The sequence below is a fragment of the Tetrao urogallus genome (genome assembly GCF_951394365.1).
Source record: "Tetrao urogallus genome assembly, chromosome: Z".
Taxonomy (NCBI): Eukaryota; Metazoa; Chordata; class Aves; order Galliformes; family Phasianidae; genus Tetrao; species Tetrao urogallus.
In genome coordinates, this window is record NC_136816.1 from 33872730 (window position 1) to 33892785 (window position 20056).

Here is a 20056-nt window from a genome sequence, read left to right on the forward strand (position 1 = left end):
ACAGTAGTTTTTAATTAACAAGAGTTGAAAGCCATGTTATTTACTGAGCTCCCACATTACATATTAGTTTGATTACATGGTCTTTCATAACTAATCTTTTAAAAAAAGGTACAAACACACACACACACACATACGTAAATCTAAACATTTGATATACATCCTTTATTTCCATGACTGAATTCATCTTCCTGTCTCCTCTCCTGAAAACTTGATACAAATAGGCACTAATTTCAAGGAGTTTTCAGCAGCAAGTTTTGTAGTCTTAATTTTCACAGTTCTCCCATCTTGAGACACCACAAAGTGGCCAGAACTGCATGCAGTAAGAAGAATGTACAGTTTTGCTCCCAAACCTTCTAAGACATTAAGTTCTTTGGAACAGATACCAGCCTGATGTGTGTCTGTCATGACAGAGGCACATTTATGCTATTACATAAAATTGTATTTTCCCCAGTGACTGTTAACACTACATGCAACTGCACAGAACTGATTCACTCTTAAAAACTCTGGAAAGCACAGTTTTCAAAATCGCAAGTGAGACTTGGGAGTGCCCATAGAGGAACAAAAGGGGCCAGCCACGTGGAAGCTCAACTTCAGACACAGACACAGCTGCACCTGGAGACTACGCAGAGGACTAAGATGTGCTTAATAGTGTGAAACGTAGCACTTGAGTGAACATGTTGCCTGAAGTACATATACAATAGTATATGACATCTATATTGCATTTTCTCCTACTACTACAGCATCCAAGCACATCTGGACCTACTCCTGACACACACACAAAAGCAGTGGACAATTAAGGCATCTGGAAATGCAACAGGAATTCAACACGTGCAATTTAATACTTAGTCCCGGAATATACAACTTGAATGATCCTGGCTCTTAGTGGATCATCATTATTCCCAGTCAACAATGCAATGAATTATTTTATAAGAGACTTTTTTTAGTGATTTACCTCAGCATCCTGGTCACGGAGCTGGTAAGTCTTCTCTAAGCGCTGCAGTGTTCTAGGACACAATGTCTTCTCTTCCAGGAGATACTCCAGAAGTAAGACCAGCTGCTCCGGGAGCAGCTAAAACAAAAACAAATGCTGTGTGTGAACATAGGTCTACTTACTGAGCAATTAAACAGACAAATCAAAGAGAACAAGACTGCAACAGTCTCTGTACATCCAGCATGCATGAAATATGGAAAGAAGTTACAGCTGATTCCTGAAAAAACTCAGGTTTTATGCGTCTGTATTCTGAAAGGCTGTGTATGGGGCCCAATTAAGACACATTTTCCACATATTTTATTACTACATAGTTAGATCAGATCTAAACTATGTTTATCTAACTGAGACATAATCATAGCCTATTAAACCAAGATTGTTATGGAATACATATGCTAGGTAATTGCATTTTGTTTGGGCTTGGAAGGAATAAAATAAGAGAATAATTTATACTATACCATTCCAGGAATCAACCAGATATATGCATGTATAATTGTGGCACTTCTAGCTGCTACATGAGCAATTGCTCAATATATTTAATGAACCTGACACAAATGAGTGACCCATAAAACAATGCTAAAACATCACATTGATGAGGCACATTCTAGCACAAAGAGTCAGGAGCTATCCACCACATGGAAAACATGACATGAATGTTATGACCATAGTACACACTAGTACATAGTACACACATAGTATATGCGCACATATGTGTATACACAACAGTTGCCTGACTAGTTTTAAAGTTGAATCTAATGCAGCTTAAAAAAACAAAAAACACTAATAGTATGATGTAGCAAGTGCTTAAGTGCTCAGTTTAAAAGGCTTACTGGATGAACAAATAAATAATTCAAACAAATCTCAGCAAGAAATTACACCAGCTGCCAGGAAACATTTATTGGAAATTCAGGGTTCAGAATGATCCATCAAAAGTATGTCATATGCCCCAAAGATTTTCCACTATTCATCCAGTTTTGATGGGCACCAGAATTCTAAGGGGAAGGCAGGAAGTACTGAAGCCTTTGCACAGAAAAAGAAATCAATACTGCTTTACTTCTAATATCCTCCAGGCAGACTAATGAGCAAAAAAAATTCTGTTACTTTAACTCTGCTTCCAATTTTATGCCACTTGGAGATGCTCTTGTCCCACCTCGTTGTATCTAAATTATCATAATTAGCAACAAAGCCACATGACATTTTCTTCCCTCTTAGTCTGACGTAATTTAGCATTAGTACTGAACCAGAATAAGGCAGACAGGAAGGCTCTAGGACTTAAGATTAGTTTCCATTCCATTTATTTTATTATTTAAGCTGTATCTTAGGGACTGAAAAAATTCTACATCTTACTGGCTCTTACTGGAACATTTTCTGAGTGATAATCACGCCTGCTAACAAAACGGAATGGATAAAAACCATCAGCTGCTTACAAATACTGATTATTTCAATCTTAGAACAACCCCCTAAAGTGCCAAGTTGAATGTGCATTGTATGGTCCAAAAGTAGCTGCCTGGGAAGGATGGGGAGGTACATTAAAAAACAAAACTGGGAAAGCTTCTGGGAATCGGTTCTGCTTGGAGACTTAATTCATTCTGAACACTAATAAAATTTGAAATGTTGCAGAACACCACACATGGAAAAGTAACTTCTTATTTAGAAAGATCTGCCTGCTAAGATAATGGTGCAAAATACTTAATTTTAGAAACTGTAGAATACCTGTTTGAATACATATATACATATACGTGTGCTAGAGGAGATACAGAGTAAGTATTACATATCCTCAATATAATTGCATTAGAGATTCAGCAACAGACAGCTATTGTCTAAGATAACATACAGAATGTAAAATAAGCCAACAAAAGCAAAGCAGCAAAGCATCAGCCATGTCCTCAATTTACCTCTGTCTACTCCTGCATTATGGGTGAGGAATTTTCAGAATTACAAATCAAACTCCTACCTCTCCTGAACATGAGACTGCAGAGCAAAAACTCCCGAGACTACAGTTGCAGTTATTTTTTCACCTTCTAGGTGTCCGAGACAAAACTTTACACACAAGTCTGTAGCCCATGGTTTAACTGAAGTCCAAGTTAAGAGTTAGCAAACATGGAGAGAGTGGGTGTGGGCACCAGCAGAAGAGCTGTCAGACCTGTAACTGAACCGGCACTAGTGGGTGCAGCTCTTACATTTTGTTCTCTCATTCCCTTCCAACAAAAAATAAAAGGAAGAACATGTTTTCTTTCATTTTCCCTTTCCCTTTTTAATACAAAAGAGTCTATGTAAGATGAAAACTATCCTAAAGAAACAGGCAGAAAGCTCAGATGAAGTTCCAGGGCACAGACTGCTACAAAATTATTTAGAATTCTTCTTTTTTTTCAAATAAATCAACATGAATAACTTTGTCTCCAAAGCAAATTTTCAAAGGTTGTAGATAACTTCACAAAGTTCCATCTGAAGTTTTGTTCCATTACTTTTCATTTTCCTTACCACCATCCTTATTTGTCCCATCCACCTGTTACTTCTCATCTTTTGCATTTTGAAAATTGTTTGGGGTGCACACACATTTTCCAATTGTTTGTCCTACGCTTAATACAAAGAGGTCCTTGCTGTTAAGCATCACTAAAGCATAAATCCTAGAGAAAACAAGTTAATTTGTTTTGGATATTATGAAGCCATTTTCATTTATGACATTATGGCAAATGCACCTTGAATATCTAACATATGTAAAAATTATATAAAGATACAGCAAAATACAACAGTATAAATTTCACTGTGTGAAATCTCTTCCCACAATGAAAAAATTCCAAAAACAGCCACAACACACCAGACACAAAATTTCCATCTCTGTTCTTTGTTTTTTCTTTAAAAGATAAAAAAAACCCCCACTCTAAACTGCACGGGAATACTCAGTCCAAATGCCCAAATGTATGTGATTATTAAAGTAGCTCCCTTCCACCAGGAAATGAGGCAAATATCAAGAAACAGCATTCATGACGACTACAAATGCTACACCATCTGTTTATATTGCAAAACAGATAGCCCTGGCCACAACCTGAGGCTGCTGCACGGAAATCACATTTTTTTCCCAGGGTTTTCCCTCCCCCAGCTGTGAGTACTGACGCTACAAAGAAGGAACAAATTAATGTCTTGGGATCAAGCACACCAGAGGTTTTCTGTCATGTCGCATATAATTAACCATCATCCCCAGTATAAATCTGTATTCCAACACTGCATGCTTTACCTTGTCCTTAAGCCTCTCCTTCAATCTTTTGAAAGGGTTTCACTTTGTCTTCCCACTAAACAGCTGTCTGTCCCTGACTTCCCTGGAGTTATCTGATGTAGAGGTTTTAAAGTTTGAATATTGAGGCTCCTGCCTCTGAAAAAAAACAAACAAGCAAACAAAAAAATAAAAACCCACAAAAACCACCCCCCCCTCCCCCCCCCCCCCCCCCCAAAAAAAAGCCAAAAAAAAAAAACCTACCAAAATGGTATGGAGTATCAAAACAGATGTAAGATGTAAGAATCAGTGCAAATGTTACCAAACTGGAACTGTAACTCAGACATTCAAGCAGCATCCTGCTTGGGGCTGGAACTCAATGTATACTAAATATCCAGAAATTAAGAAATAGCATACTCAGTACACCCATATGAATAAAATACAAGATACTTAAACTATTATTCTAGTCAAGAGTAACTCAAGGCAGTTTTGAAATGGTTCCTACAAAAAATATTGGAACAAAAATGTGAGTTTGTTGAATCCTGCATCCCTAACCTGCAAAAAGCACAAGAGAAACAAGTCTTGTCACTGCAAAGGCATGATATTGCAGGCACAAAGGTCATCATCCTCTGGTCCCAGAAGACCACCCACGTGAAGGAGTGTATTTATCAATTCTACATTAACAAATGCAATAAATGCTAGATTCACCCTTTATACCAGAAAAATGACACTGAAACATTTGACTACTGACCTTTCACAGCCATAAAATATGACACAGATATATCTACTTGAGCATCCACAGGACCAGCGCTCACACGGCACCCCTAAGCCAGGACACAAATCACTGAAGTAGTACAGCTGGTATGCTGAATATTCCATTTGCTCCAGTCTGCACTTGAATGAAGTCATTGAAAGCCTCCTCCAAAGGGAAATGTGCCTGCGACTAATGCAGCAACTGATTGACAGTGGCGTGATTTCTATTATTACTCCATTATCACACTGGGATCTGTGCCTAAATGAGCATACTTCCTCCCTGATGCCATTTCCTTTTATCCTGGCTCTAGTCTAAAAGCGGATCAATGAGAGTAATACATATGATGTCACTTCGATTTACAGCTACTGCCTCCCTCTCTCACATGCACAGATGGATAAATTCTTCCCAAAAATGGCTAAGAAATGCATGGGGAGACTCTTCTCCCAGAAAAGTGTTCTCAGCTATATTTGTCTGTGTAACCACAGCAAGGAACTGTTTACTGACCAAAAACAGGAGGGAAAGTAAATAAATAATTTAAAAAAAAAAGATCACTACTGTACACTGGAAAATGCTGGCTGAAGTACAACAGGAAAATGCTGGCTGAAGTACAACATGCATGAGGCTCAAAACAGAATTACTACATTTGACCTTTGAAAATTTTACAGGAAAGTTTCAAGTCTCCAGGACACAACAGATTTCTGCAGCATTTCTCTGGAAGAAGGTAGTCGCCTCAAAATATGAGATGTCTTTTCATTTACATTTTTACAAGACTTTCCAAGGTCAAACTGAATTCCTTCTCAGCCCTCTCCTAAGAGAAAAAGAAAGAAACCCCACCCCAGCATTCAATAGTGAATAGCTCCCTTCAGACAGAATTTCCTCATTAACTGTCGATAAGAAAGCACTACTACTGGTTTAGCAGACAGGATTTATAGAGCCAGGCCATCTCTGCACCAATATTCTGAATCAATCAAAAGAATCTCCACACGAATCTTGCTTTATAAACTTTCCATACAGTTTGCCTTGAGGGCTGCTTTCTCTGGGTTGCTGTTGAACAAAACGATTTGGTAAAAAAGATCTCCCTTCTCTCAAAACATCCAGTAGATTAGTATCTTGAAAATTCAAGATAACACTATTTACTCAGCAACATTTTTAGGTAGACTTTGTCACTGTTTATCTCAAACAAAGTTCTTGAGACAACGTTTTCATCTGCATGGTGACCATCTTTTATGCGAAAGCAAGGCTTTACCCTTCCCTTCTTCCCCTCCAACTCCTCGGGCTAGAATGTACTCAGAGCAAGTAACATGAATTTAATGAAAACATCTACACTCAACAGCTGTTAACTAGCAAAGTGTGATATGCTGTATTTAAAAGATTCTAAGTCTGAGAGAATTGGACTGCAGTTGAAAATGCAGGAAAAAAAAAGTAATCTGCAGCCAGCAAAAAAATGCTTTGAACTGGTTGGCAAAATAAAACACATCCATACAGAGGCTTACAAAATTTCAGAAGCGAACAGTGAAGCAGACTGTATCACTTAACTTTATTTAGGTCAGTTTGTTTATAACTTTCCTCTTGTTGAAAAATCAGCTTCCCTTTGAATGCTTATGAAAAATAAGTAGACTTCACTATATTTAAAAACAAGACAAATAACTGTAACACACTGTATTCTACTACAGAACTGCAGTTCTCTGAAATGTATTCCCAATATGTGGAAGTTTGGTCTGTCTCTGCGCAGGGAGTTCTTACAGTGCTTGGCAAATGACATATATTCTATGAACAATAAGACTAACCATGAATTTTAGTGAGGTGTTATCACAAATAGAAAATCCTATGAAGTGTGCTTTAAAAATGCTGATTACAGGACATTTAAGAGGCCCGGTATCACCTGCTTCATAGAAGTGGGACATAAAAATGATACCAAGAATAACTTCTTTAATAAATAACAGGGCTTACACTGAGTTGCCAGTTACTTTTCCCTTTGTACCATCAAAACTAAGGATTTGTTTTTAGAAGCAGAACATCTATGTTACACATCATTCTAAGGACAGTACCTGCTCAAATATACAGCTTTGATTTATTCTGGCCACACAAACCGTTGGAGCATTGCTGAATAAGGGACACAAATCCCGAAGAATAGCATGCAAAAGAACAGCACATCAGAACACAAGTCAGATGACTAAATCGACACTGACCTTGGGAAACTTATCCTAAATAATCTATTTAGCATTTATGAAAGAGAAGTTGATGTAAAAGCACCTTACCAATGTGGCTGTGCCACTGAAACATCTTCTCAAAAATCTGCCTTATTGCAGATGCTAATGAAATTAGCATTCATTTATCATGTAACATTTGCATAAACGGTGCTGTGCTTGTCTAAGAATAATGGGCACTCAATTTGAAAAGGCTCTAGGTCCCTCTTATGTGCTTAAACTTCTACATATTCACACAGTTTTTCTGCCCTGTGAGATTTAAAATGAGATTTTGACACCGTGCACGTACAGACCTCACCATGTAATTCCCACCAAACTGTTTTGTGCTTATATATCAAGCTTCTTCATTCTCAATGAAGAATATTTGTGAAGGAACATTAAATGAATAGCAGACAGGGAAAATGTGGATATGCAAGAATGCGAGGATTTCACTTCATCAATATTTTAAGCTGATTTTAAATACAGGAATCACCACCTTTAAACTGTTTCGTGTTCTGTGCCTGATATTCTGGTTACTTGCTACCAGAAATGTTTAAAAGGCCAATCATTGCTAACACTCCATTAACAGTTTATTTTTCTTAAGCTAGAATTCAAAATATTTTTCCGTAATTTCCATAACAAAGAGAGAATTCACTTACAAAAAAATATAACACTGCAATCTAATATAAACACACTGAAATGTCAAAAATGATTAAGTCTTTATGATCTAACATACTGCTGAGACAGCAAAATGAAAACCAGGTGGCTTCTGCTGCAGATCCAGTCAGGTTACACAGCGCTTTTCCTCAAACTAAGCTTTCACAAATAAATATTTCATCATAACTTTACTCTTGAGTATAATAATTCCCTTTTAAGCTTAATGGGCTACACATCGTCTGTTCCAATGCACCTCACCATCTCTGCTGCTCAATGCCTTCAGCACATTCTGCTCCTGGCTTTACTGTTCAGAGAAATAACCTAGAAAGAGAAGAGGATGTACCTGCTTACTTCTGTAACCTTTCATCAGTCTGGCTGCTGCTGAAGAAAACTGTATCAATGCCACTTAACCCATGACTGTAGGACATGACACTGCTTCGCAAGGGGGGCTGTCTAAGGTTCATCATAAAGCACAAATAATGTCACAAGCCTCCCTCTCTGGAGAAAAGGTTGAAAACACAGACGGAGAACTGCACTTTCATTGCTTGACTATTTACTCTTGGAATTTATAAGAATTAATACTTCTTTTTTTGTTGTTCATTTGTTTTCCTAAATTTTACAATTTCACGCTTACATATGTAATTTATCTTTTAGCATCTATTAATCAACTGCATTTCCAGATGTCAGCAAGCAGTATTTTCATCTGACCTAAAAACTGGTTCTGATGCATTTTGCATCCAGTACACCCTATGCATCCTGGTTTATCCAGCACATCATTCTTAGCGCTGGTTTTTATTTTGGTTGTTTTTTCTTTTATTAGCTATTAATATAATCAACTAGATTGGACTCAGGCTTCAGAAAAGCACTCTTAACTGAAGACCTTAAAACTGATGTAACTGCAACAGGTGTAATCTAATCCTAAGTCTATGCAGGTGACGCTGGGGACTTAGAAGAGCTGTATGAATAGCATGAAGTAATTAAACAGTCTCCTTTGACCAAGGTGGAGAGACTGATCCACTACCACAATCCTCTTGGATTCTTTTTTTAACCAACCCCTCACAATGGCCATGGCAAAATCTTCATTTGTCTGGGAGAACTCATTCATCATGTCTGAAAGCAATCACGTTCTGTAATCACCACTTCTCAGACAAATTACCTCAGCATCTCAAAAATAAGCCTTTGGCACTTCAGAAAATAACTGGTTGTGGACACTGCACCAGCACCATGGGTCACCACTTGCCCATCACATTGGTTTCCCAACTTCTACATCATTTCCCTTGAATTCCCTCACACAGCCTCTGCAGCCTTTGTCCACTACCTGAAGGAGGCTGCCACATCTCAAGGCCAACCAAGGATGACAAGAAACAGCCTGCATCCCAAACTCTCAAAACAAAATGTGCCAACTTCTTGAAGAGGGAAGGATTGGGGAGTGAACTTCTAATGAGATCTAGAACTGCACTGTGAACTACATGCAGGTCACTACCACTTCCCACTCCAGACACATAACAAGTTTTTCTATTTCACCTGTTACAGAACAAACGCATATCAGCATGCACTTAGATTCATATTAAATAAAATAAATTAAAAAATAGTCCTTTCTCCCTTCCAAAAAGCCTTTCTGAAGCAGAATACCCCATTGCACACAGCTCTCTCCACAGAAAGAGGATGAGATAACAAACAACATAATAGAAGTTAGTTCACTGCTTAATGTACTCATGGAAGCTGCTCAGGTCGTATAGCAATGAATGTGGTATGGAAAAAACATATCCCATTACTTTTCATTCTTGATTTGAAAAATACAGATGAGATTTTATTTAAAACTGTTGTGAAAGACAATTGCCACTGAGAAAAAAAGCCCCTTAAGAGATCTGTGGATGAGCGTTAAAACATCAAGTGAATGAGTGTTGTATGACATACTTGTTATGTCCAGTGCTATTTAAAAAGATGCCATGGTTATTAGCAAGGATCCAGCTGCCAGATTTTCTGCTCCAAAAGTCTATATAGGAGCATTAAAACTAACTCAAAAAATAAATCCTAGTCAAAACTTGCTGGACATGAACTTTTCCAAACTGCATTCTGACTTACATATTTTTAGTTTGAAGAAGTGCAAGAATTTAAATGGCTTGAGACAAGATTTGCACACCATTAGAGTTATTCAGGAGCTGGATCCCTTTCCCTTTCCCTTTCCCTTTCCCTTTCCCTTTCCCTTTCCCTTTCCCTTTCCCTTTCCCTTTCCCTTCCCTTTCCCTTTCCCTTTCCCTTTCCCTTTCCCTTTCCCTTTCCCTTTCCCTTTCCCTTTCCCTTTCCCTTTCCCTTTCCCTTTCCCTTTCCCTTTCCCTTTCCCTTTCCCTTTCCTTTCCCTTTCCCTTTCCCTTTCCCTTTCCTTCCTTTCCTTCCTTCCTTCCTTCCTTCCTTCCTTCCTTCCTTCCTTCCTTCCTTCCTTCCTTCCTTCCTTCCTTCCTTCCTTCCTTCCTTCCTTCCTTCCTTCCTTCCTTCCTTCCTTCCTTCCTTCCTTCCTTCCTTCCTTCCTTTCCTTCCTTCCTTCCTTCCTTCCTTCCTTCCTTCCTTCCTTCCTTCCTTCCTTCCCTCTTTCTCTCTTTCTCTCTTTCTCTCTTTCTCTCTTTCTCTCTCTCTTTCTTTCTCTCTTTCTCTCTTTCTCTCTCTCTTTCTTTCTTTCTTTCTTTCTTTCTTTCTTTCTTTCTTTCTTTCTTTCTTTCTTTCTTTCTTTCTTTCTTTCTTTCTTTCTTTCTTTCTTTCTTTCTTTCTTTCTTTCTTTCTTTCTTTCTTTCTTTCTTTCTTTCTTTCTTTCTTTCTCTCTTTCTCTCTTTCTCTCTTTCTCTCTTTCTCTCTTTCTCTCTTTCTCTCTTTCTCTCTTTCTCTCTTTCTCTCTTTCTCTTTTTTCTTTCTCTCTTCTCTCTCTCCTTCTCTCTCCTTCTCTCTTTCTTTTTAAAGGAACATTAAAATGACGATAACAACAACAAAAAAAAAACCACTCTAATAATTAGTTGAAATACTAATATTTTCAGAAGTAATTACAAGATAAAATATGATATGAGAAAAGTATCATCTCATGTTTCTCAGATGAGACTTTCTGCAATGCGAAGGGCAGTACATGAATTATTAAAAGCGAGCAGGAGTTAATTCTATCACCTGTACTGATCAGTATTTCCACATACAAATACAACATTAATAATTACTTTTATAACCAAATCATGGATTTGTTTCTTGACTCGTAACTGCAATTGTGTGGGAAAAACTCCATTCAATTTAATAGAATTACATCAAAGCACTAGCCTCTTAAGTGCTCTCTTGAAAAAAACAAAACAAAACAAAACAAAACAAAACTTTCTTGCAATTAAAGGAATATATGCTACTTTGATACAATGCAAGTGAAAGACAATGTAAGTACTTCAAAAAGGAAAAAGGTATTTTAAAATATTTTAAGCAACTACAAAGTTGATGAAGAGGAATGTAAAAAATATGGATGTTTATGACAATAAATCCTTTACAAATTCACTCTCACAGCTGGGGTAAAATTTGAGGTAATAAATACATTAATTTCTTTATAAAAAAAGGAGGCATATAATTTATTGCACTTACTTGTAATACAGATACGTCCACTTAAGCATACAAACATATTCTCACACAGTAACTCAGTTCTAACGTCTCTCCAAATTCCTCAATTTAGTCACAAGTTCCATTAAAAATAATGCATATATTATGTATATATATATATTTAATACATATTTATATTTAATACGTATTTATATTCTGTCTGTAAGGTTGATTCAATTAGCTGCTTAAAAGCCCTTAGTTTCATAAACCTCTTCCATTAGGTTTGTGTGTCATGTGCCAGCATACCTGGAATCATTTCACATTTAATTTATCTACATAAAATCCAATCGCTTGCAGCTTAATGCTGGATGCAGGCACAAAGGCAAATCTTCTGGTTGAAATGGCACAGTTGGCATTCTCTGATATTTTCTATTAATCTTTTATTACAACCTTCACTTTTTAAAAAACTTTCAGTGTTTTACAATCGACTGGAAGAAAAGGGTAAAGGAGCTGTTGCAGAAAAGAGGGACAAGAAGCCACACTCTGAAGCTACTTATTTTTATTCCCTAAATGTGTAGAGAAACTAGTCAATTTACTGCCACTTGTTTCCACACTATTTTTCATGCAGTACAATGACCCAGCAGGTGCAAAGCACAGGCTGTCCTTAATTCCACACTTCTGGACTCCCTTCCAGACAGCTTATGCCCCACACAGCTCAGATATTTCACAAGAACCTGGACAATCTGCAGCAGGCAAGCAGGTAACAAGTCACTGCAACTGCTGTGGGGGAACCCAACCTCAGCAAAAACAGCATTCAGGTATTTGTACATCAGTAAGGCTATTTAACTTCTCTCTCTTCAGAAAAGGAGGGAAGGAGAAAAACATTAATCTCAAGAACAATCTCAAGGAGGCTGACCTGTGGCCTTATTCCATGCTCCTACGAGGAAGAAAGCTCCTGCTAACTCCAATGGAATATTTACTTATGTAAGAAGTGCAAGACTGGCACTCAATCACTGAAATGATATATGGATATGAAAAGAGTCAAAATAATCAGATGATGAAGGAAGCGGTAGTTGTCTGAGCAGTGGTTGAGCAATATTTGTTAACTAACGAGTGGATAACTACTAAGTTCAGTGCAGTGCTACAGCAGTCATTCATAATCTAATCTACCAGTGAAAATGTTGTACACAGTGACAGGATGAAGTTGTTGGTTTAAACAATGCAATCCAATGTTTAAGTTACGAAACTGCCTGGTAATGTTCATTTAAACCTAATTTAAGTCATAAACGTATCTGAACAATGAAAAAAAAAAAACAATTTCTATTACAGACACAATACTTGCTTAGAGCAGATCTCACCATTAAAGAAAGGCAAGTGTCTGTTCCACTTTCCACCTAGTGAGATCAATCTCTTTTCAGACATGAATTGCTGCTGTGGCTAAAATAGATCCCTCTAGCAAATAGAATTCCCTCTAGCAAAAGACTTGGCATTAAAGTTCTCAGCCTCTAATAGATTTAAAATAAGTTAGTTTTGCCGTTTTTTTTCCAAATAAAGTGTCCAAGACGAGCGGTTAAAGACAAGTGTCTATATCCAAACTCCCACTTTTTAGAAATGAGAACAACTGACTGATTTACATGACTAGTCTAACTGCTTTTGCAAGTCTACAAAATAAAGACTGCTATGACAACAAACAAATAGCTATGAGTTCTCAAGGGGTACATATTTTCAGCTGGCAAATTTTACCCTTCATAGCTCTGTCTTAAATAACATTAAAAAAACATTCTCCAAAGGATAATACTTACTTTTATTCTTTTAAACTGAGCAATAGAGATTTATTTTTTCTCCCATTTTTTAAAGAAAACCCCTGAACATCTCTTTCACAATCCCAGTGACATCAACACCTACCCCAACAAAATTCCAAGACTTCAGCAGTTTATGCACTGCTCTGCTGACAATTTTGTGCAATTGGGTTTTCATGCATGAGTTCCTCCACTGAGATGAGCAGCAGCACACAAGCTGGCAGAAATTTACAAGATCAGACCCTCTTAAATGTCCCTTCTTCAAGGATACTGTCAGGATTTAACAAATAGCAATCATGCTGGAGAATTTTGCAGTAGAGTAGACTTCATATTAGATTACAGAAATACATTAACAATTCAGATTATATGCTGTTTACTATCTCTAGAATCTAATGAACTCGTCTTTACAAAACATTTTACTCAATTCTCTATACTGAAATAAGCACAATACATTTTTTGAAATAAAATGCTCTTCATTACACTCTCGCTCACCCCCCTTTTTAAAAACACACATTAGCTACAACAGTGTGCTAGATTTTAAAGCCCTTTCTGTGAACTAATGGTCCAGCCTGGGCAGCGGCAGTCCTCATTTGCAGATGAACTCATCCCCACAAGTCTTAGGAAGGTGGGAACCAAAAACACTCTAGCACCCTGAGAACTGAAGGACATCATGATTGTAACTACTACATTGTAACTGCTCAAGGAAAGCAGGTACAATACACTAAGATCTCCTGCTTCTCTTTTCTTTTTGGCAATATCATAGTTACTTCAACACTGACCCTTAGGAGGGTGAAATCTTGCCCACCGTCAGCTCAGCTATGAATCAGTGTATCCATCTTCATTTTGCCAATTATTTTGTCTAAATTCCCAAGAAACCAGAAGACCCATTCTGAAGAAGGAAAAACACCTGAAGCTTAGTCTTTGGTTTCACCATTTAAAAATTTTAATCTTGAATAGACATAGGAAGATTATTACATGGGTATTAGATTTTTATTTATTTTATTTTATTTTTTATTTTTTGTGAATTGCTCCTAAAAATATCTCCTGTATTTCATGATGGAATAGATACTAACCACACTGCAAACTCCCAGCCTGGCACTGGCAGGTAAAATAGCCTCATATAAGTATTACTGTTTAAATATTATGATTAAACCCTCCAAAAGACACCAATATTCTTACACAAACACTGTTGAAACAAGTGATTCATAATAAATCTAAATTCTTAACCGGTATTAATTGCAAATCAGCAGCAGAGGGAAGATGTGATATGAAAAGTTTGCTAGTATTAAAAACAAGTGCTCTGATCAGCAACAGCTAAATTACTCCAAGAACTGTTGAGGCACAATGCAAAATAAATTTAGCGCTACTGTGGAAAAGCTTACAGACAAGATTATACTTACTGAAAATGCAATTTCAGTTCCCATCAGTTGGCCACAGCAAAGTCCTTTAACCTGATTACACCTTTACTGTGGTGCCTCTGCAACATTTGTCTTCTCTTCAGACTAAATACACAGGCTCTTCTTCTTAATCTAAATCCAATCACAAACCAGTTTCAGACATGCTCCGCCCTTGCAATTACATATTGCTCTTGGTGATCATATTCCACCTCTTTCTTTTCCTCCTTTTCCATGCTGTATCCCTTTTAGTCAATGGACTCCTGGGAACATTATCTCTCATCTCTAATAATCATGTTAATTAGAAATTTTAATTTTGGCATTTTAACAACATGAAACTAGTTTTGACAAATCTTACAATTCCAGAGGCCGTGATAACATAAATGTAAAGCCCTTTTTACATTTAATCCACCTCCAAAAGAACATGAATTCCTAAAGTACAAGAACAAAAGAAGTCCTACCACCTTCTGTAACAAAATGAGAGCATCCATGAATGAGAACACTATTAATTGCAAGTGCCAAAGGTCTGTCTGAAATGTAAGAAACAAACATATCCTTTGGCTTTAACAGCTGAAACACTGTGTAGAAACACCGAGGTTTGCCAAGGGCAGCATGTATTTCTTAATCTTCAAGACAACTGCACCTTATTTTACATGCAATTTTAATGTTAATAAAAGAAATAAAAGCAAAAAAGTAACAGTCTATTGAAACTGTAGTTTCTGTTTATACTATATAATTAGCACACTCACAGTAAAATCTTAAGTGTGGGTTTCTATGGTTTCATAACACCAGTCTCAGCTTACAGGGATTCTGCTTGGAGTCAACAAGTAAAGCAATAGTATTCAACAAATAGTATTTGTATCACTAACATAGCCAGTGTACATAAGAAACCTTTCCACTAGGTACTGCCCTTCTGTATTAACCCTTCATGGTCAAAAATCTTCAAATGTGTTTACAATGCTGATTTGTTTTGAGTGTATTTGTATGAAGTGAAATAATCTGATCTACACAGTTTTTAGTCATGTCTTAAGGGAAATAACAGAAATTGATTACAAAGATTTGTTGTGATACAATAGCAAGCATATTTTCTACAGAGTGGAGAGGACTGATTTTCTCTGGAAAATGCATTTTCCCCATTTTTAGTCCCCATGGGATCCCTGGCTGTAGAATGTGATCTGAACTCTCCAGGACAGATCTGAAAAATGAACGAGGAAAGAAAAAACAAAAAACAAACAACAACAACAAAAAACACTAAAACCAAACAGCAATGAGTGGCATTCTCAGTATTTGCACAACTAAATTTGTATCACGATGGTAATTACTGCATATAGGTCTGAATCCTGAATATACTGACTTATGCTTAGCAACCCTGCAAATGACAACATTTTCTGCATACAGTACTGAAGTCATATTAAGGGCCTGACAATGTGTGCAATGCCTCCTTCCTTTTTTTTTTCCTTCTTTAAATTGAGATTTCCAGTTCCACCAGTACTCTCACAAGTTCTCTGTCTATAGTGTACTGTGACAATGCAGATATGCAGTATATATAGCATGTGTCTCAACTGCAGGAGCAAACAGCAAGAATTAATTTAATCTTGATTTTTTGTTTGAAAAATTGAGACAGAATGGAAGCTGTCAAGCCCGGCTGCACAGATCCCAAAATCATGGGAAAATACACTGCTGGCCCTTAGCCAATTATTTCTTGAATTCCTTTCCGTCTTTCCACTTACACTACTACTGGTTAGGGCAGTAAATCAAATACTGCTGTTTGTTTTAAAAATTGGTTGCAGGTTATCCTTAACAAAAAAATGTGAACTCCATTACAGCAACATCCTTCTTTTTTCTTTCTTATTTACAGACACACTTTTTTCTTCCAATTCCCTGTCAGTAGATTTTCCTCTATTTTTTCTCTATTTTTTGGAATGTTTACTTAACGTTTGACATCTTCTGTTTCCTCTGAACAGTTGAACAGTCAGCTTCTTCCTATTCTTTTTTTTTTCTTTTTTTTTTTTCCCCAATTACTCACCCAGCAACAGGGGAAAGAAAATAAAACAATAGTAATTTTAAAAACCCTCTCCAGGAAGCTGGATTATAAAACCACTAAAACTGGCAGAATGACAAACACTGGAAAGACATTAGACATCTTGTAAGTTACATTTTGAAGCTGACTAGATTTCAACTTGAGAGTTTAAAAAACAAAAATGAAAATTAACAATGCTGATTTTGAAACTTGTTTGCTCGCTGGACAGAGAGGACCCCAGCAGGAGATTTAGGGGAACATGCAAGCGCACTTGTTTCATGAAATTCAACAGAAGGGAACACTGAAAAAAAAAAAAAAAAAAACCCCAAAAAACCAAAAAAAACCCAAACCAACAACAAAAAAACAAAAAAACCTCCGCACAGATATTGTGATATTATGACATTTTCTTTCCACAGAGACTTCAAAGATTCCACCATTTCACCACTTTTCATAGCCCCTATTTTTCCAGTATTCCAGCACAACTACAGTTGAATCCCCTTGCTTCTCGTTTCCCACATTTTCCATTTTGGATGCTGACCAAGAAGGAGCAGGCCCTGTGCCCCAGAGCTGATGCACACCAGCAGGCTGCCGGGCCTGAAGCAGCATCCTGCAATCTAGCATGGTTCAAGACACAGTCACTGGGCATGCTGTCCTCAGGAAACACTGCTCCACTCTCACAGCACCTCATCACACTGCTTCCAAGCAGCTCTCCTGCTCTGGGCTCGCCAGCCCCTGATGGTGCTGTTACAAATGTACCTGAAAACTGGAAACTTTTACATGAATATTTCAGCCATTCGTAACTGAACTGAACACCAATACATGGTTGAAGGCAGAATAATCCTGTTTCATGTGACCTTACTCAGCTGCTAAAGGAGGATATTTTCATTCAAGCTGCTCAGAATGGTTTTCTGCCACCTGAAGAAACATTTTCATTTCTAAGTTGTAATACAGGGAAAACAGAAAGGTAACTTAAATCTGGCGAGTCACTAAAAAGCTGTACTCCTCAGTAAGCTTGTATTCCCAACAGTGCTCAAAGCTTCTGCTTAAAGTAGCTTTTAAAAAAGGCACTCCAGAAATAAGCGTGACACAAGTAATGTTGAAAGAAAAATTTAAAAAAAAAAAATCATAAGAGAAAAGGAGTGGGAGGAGAGATGGGGGGTGGGGGAGAGAATGGGGAGGGGAAGAGGGGGAAAAAAAAAAAAAAAAAAAAAAAAAAAGAAACCAGAAGGGAAGTAAACCACGGAAACAATGGGTCAAGCCAAGGATCACTATTTTTGTACATTAAGTTTGATTTTAATTTTCCATCTTCTATTAACTTACTATATAAATTTTCATAACTAGATTATATGCCAAACACTTCATCAAATGTATTAGGTAAATATCACAGGCACTCTATTTTATCACGAAAGAGTTTGCCTATGTATTTAATATAAAATAAAATAAAATACAAGTTGCATGTTCCTGACAGACTGCTGCTGTGAAAAAAATGTACTAAAAAAACTGTTATCCCTAATTACACGCATATTGCAAAGCTACATGAAGAACTTTTGAAAAATACAGATTTAATTATAACTTGGATGGGACAAGCAGTGAAGTCATTATTCAGATAAATGTTACGTTTTCTGTATGTTTGTGCCTTCATCACACCTTGCAAATAAAGCTGTGCTTTGTAGGGCAAATTAGGAGGTCTGATGTAAAGTGAGGATCCAATTAGCGTGCAAATTTGCATACTACATTTGGAGAAAAATACTATTACTTCAAAATATATATATATTTAATATACACTCTACAAGAACAAGAAAGATATCCTCTAAAACATAATACCTTGAGTGGCTAGTTCTAAAAGCATGTGAATGCTGGTGGAGCAGAGTTGGCTGTATTGGACTGACTTATGGCTAAAAATGTTTGAAGACAAGTATTTTGTAACAACATTCTTTCAGATACCAAAATACAGAAGAAAAAAGAAAAAAGACCACAATCAAGTTTTTTTCTTTTTTTTTCCCAATATTATTATAGAAACAGGTTTGGGTAATTAACATCACCGTCGCTCTGTTCGTATTGTGCTACATAGCCTACCTACTGCTCAATCAAAGAATTCCATATTTTTAAAATTCTTTTTAGAAACTACAGAACTTCAGTTGCAACTACTTTGCATCAGATTTATATGCTAAACACAACATAACAAAGTTGATTTTGCAGCAGTACTTGTTGAGACAAAATTCCCAAGAGATTTCAATGAAACTCATCTGCATAAGGATTGTAGGGTGGTGCATGCAGCACCTTCTGAGCAATCATTTTAACATACACATACTACATCATGTAAATTCATTTTGTCATTTTATATTCTTGGCTTAGCTTTAAACCTTCAGAGCGAAGCCAAAACACGTAAGCATTAAAGAGCACAACATAAAACAAAATGCTGTAGGCAACAACTTTGCTCAAATCTGAGCAAAGAGATGGAAGTTAACACAACACATACACTTTGTTCATGACTCTTATTTTTGAGGACATACTTATACAGCATCAATTCTTCTTCATGGATACCATATATACTAACACAAGTCAAATTATTTTATTATTGCAAACAATGTTTCAAAATACTGTTTATATATTTATATATATATGTATATGAAGTAATATATGTTCTAAGTAGTAAAAAAATTGTAATGTATACACTTAAACTATGAAATTCAGTGAAAACTCAGGCTTATTTTCCAAGTCAAGTCACAATTTTTTTTTTAAATGTAGCAGGAAATTACTACATAATGTAAACTAAGAAAGCATGTAACCAGTGCATTATAAGTATAGTATTAACATGACATTTTCTGACATACGCTTTAGCCACTGGAGATTTATCTAAAAACTCGTTCCATTAAGTTGACTGCAGATTATCAGCACTAAATGCTTTATAAAAACAATTTTTGGGTATGTAGGCAAACAAACTAATGCTAAGTAAGTCTTAGTTTTGTAACTAAAAGCAGCCAGACTTGCATGAGCAAAAGTGAAAATGAGACGTCTCTCAGTTTCTGGCTATAATGCACACAATTTAGATGTCAGCTGCAAAATGAAAATGTCTTGCACTATGATGATATTTTATTTATGGATTTATTTATTTATATTTTTATTTTTTAAATTCAGACTCATGCCGTGGAGCCAATAATATCATCTTCACACAGCCATGCTTACAAGGCCATCATGCTCTCGCACAGCAATGGCAAGATGGCATCATTTTCTCATATTTTTCTGCCACTTCTGACTGGAAGTAGCTAAATCAGATATAGATGTTCACAAGCTGCTTGCAAACTGTTGGAATCCTGGCTTCCAAGCTGCAGGAAGAAAGAACATAGTTTCTATGTTTTTCCTGCTTTATAAAAGGATAAGTGTACTTTTGGCATATGCTCCTGCACAGAATAAAGATTTACCAAAGGGGAAAGAGAGGCTTAAACATTTACAGTGGACCATAAATACTCCTTTCTACTTAAACTTCTTTTC

At 36.7% G+C, this 20056-nt stretch overlaps 1 protein-coding gene across 2 annotated transcripts in view; it reads right to left on the bottom strand.

Moving 5' to 3' along the window:
- The window catches only part of AOPEP (aminopeptidase O (putative)), a gene marked incomplete at both ends in the record, with an annotated part of 161235 nt that overhangs the window by 17846 nt on the left and 123333 nt on the right, over positions 1–20056 (bottom strand). For both annotated transcript variants that reach the window (XM_079549007.1, XM_079549006.1), the window contains one exon: positions 953–1069. In XM_079549007.1, the coding sequence (XP_079405133.1) occupies positions 953–1069 (117 nt within the window). The remainder of the gene's footprint in view (positions 1–952; positions 1070–20056) is intronic.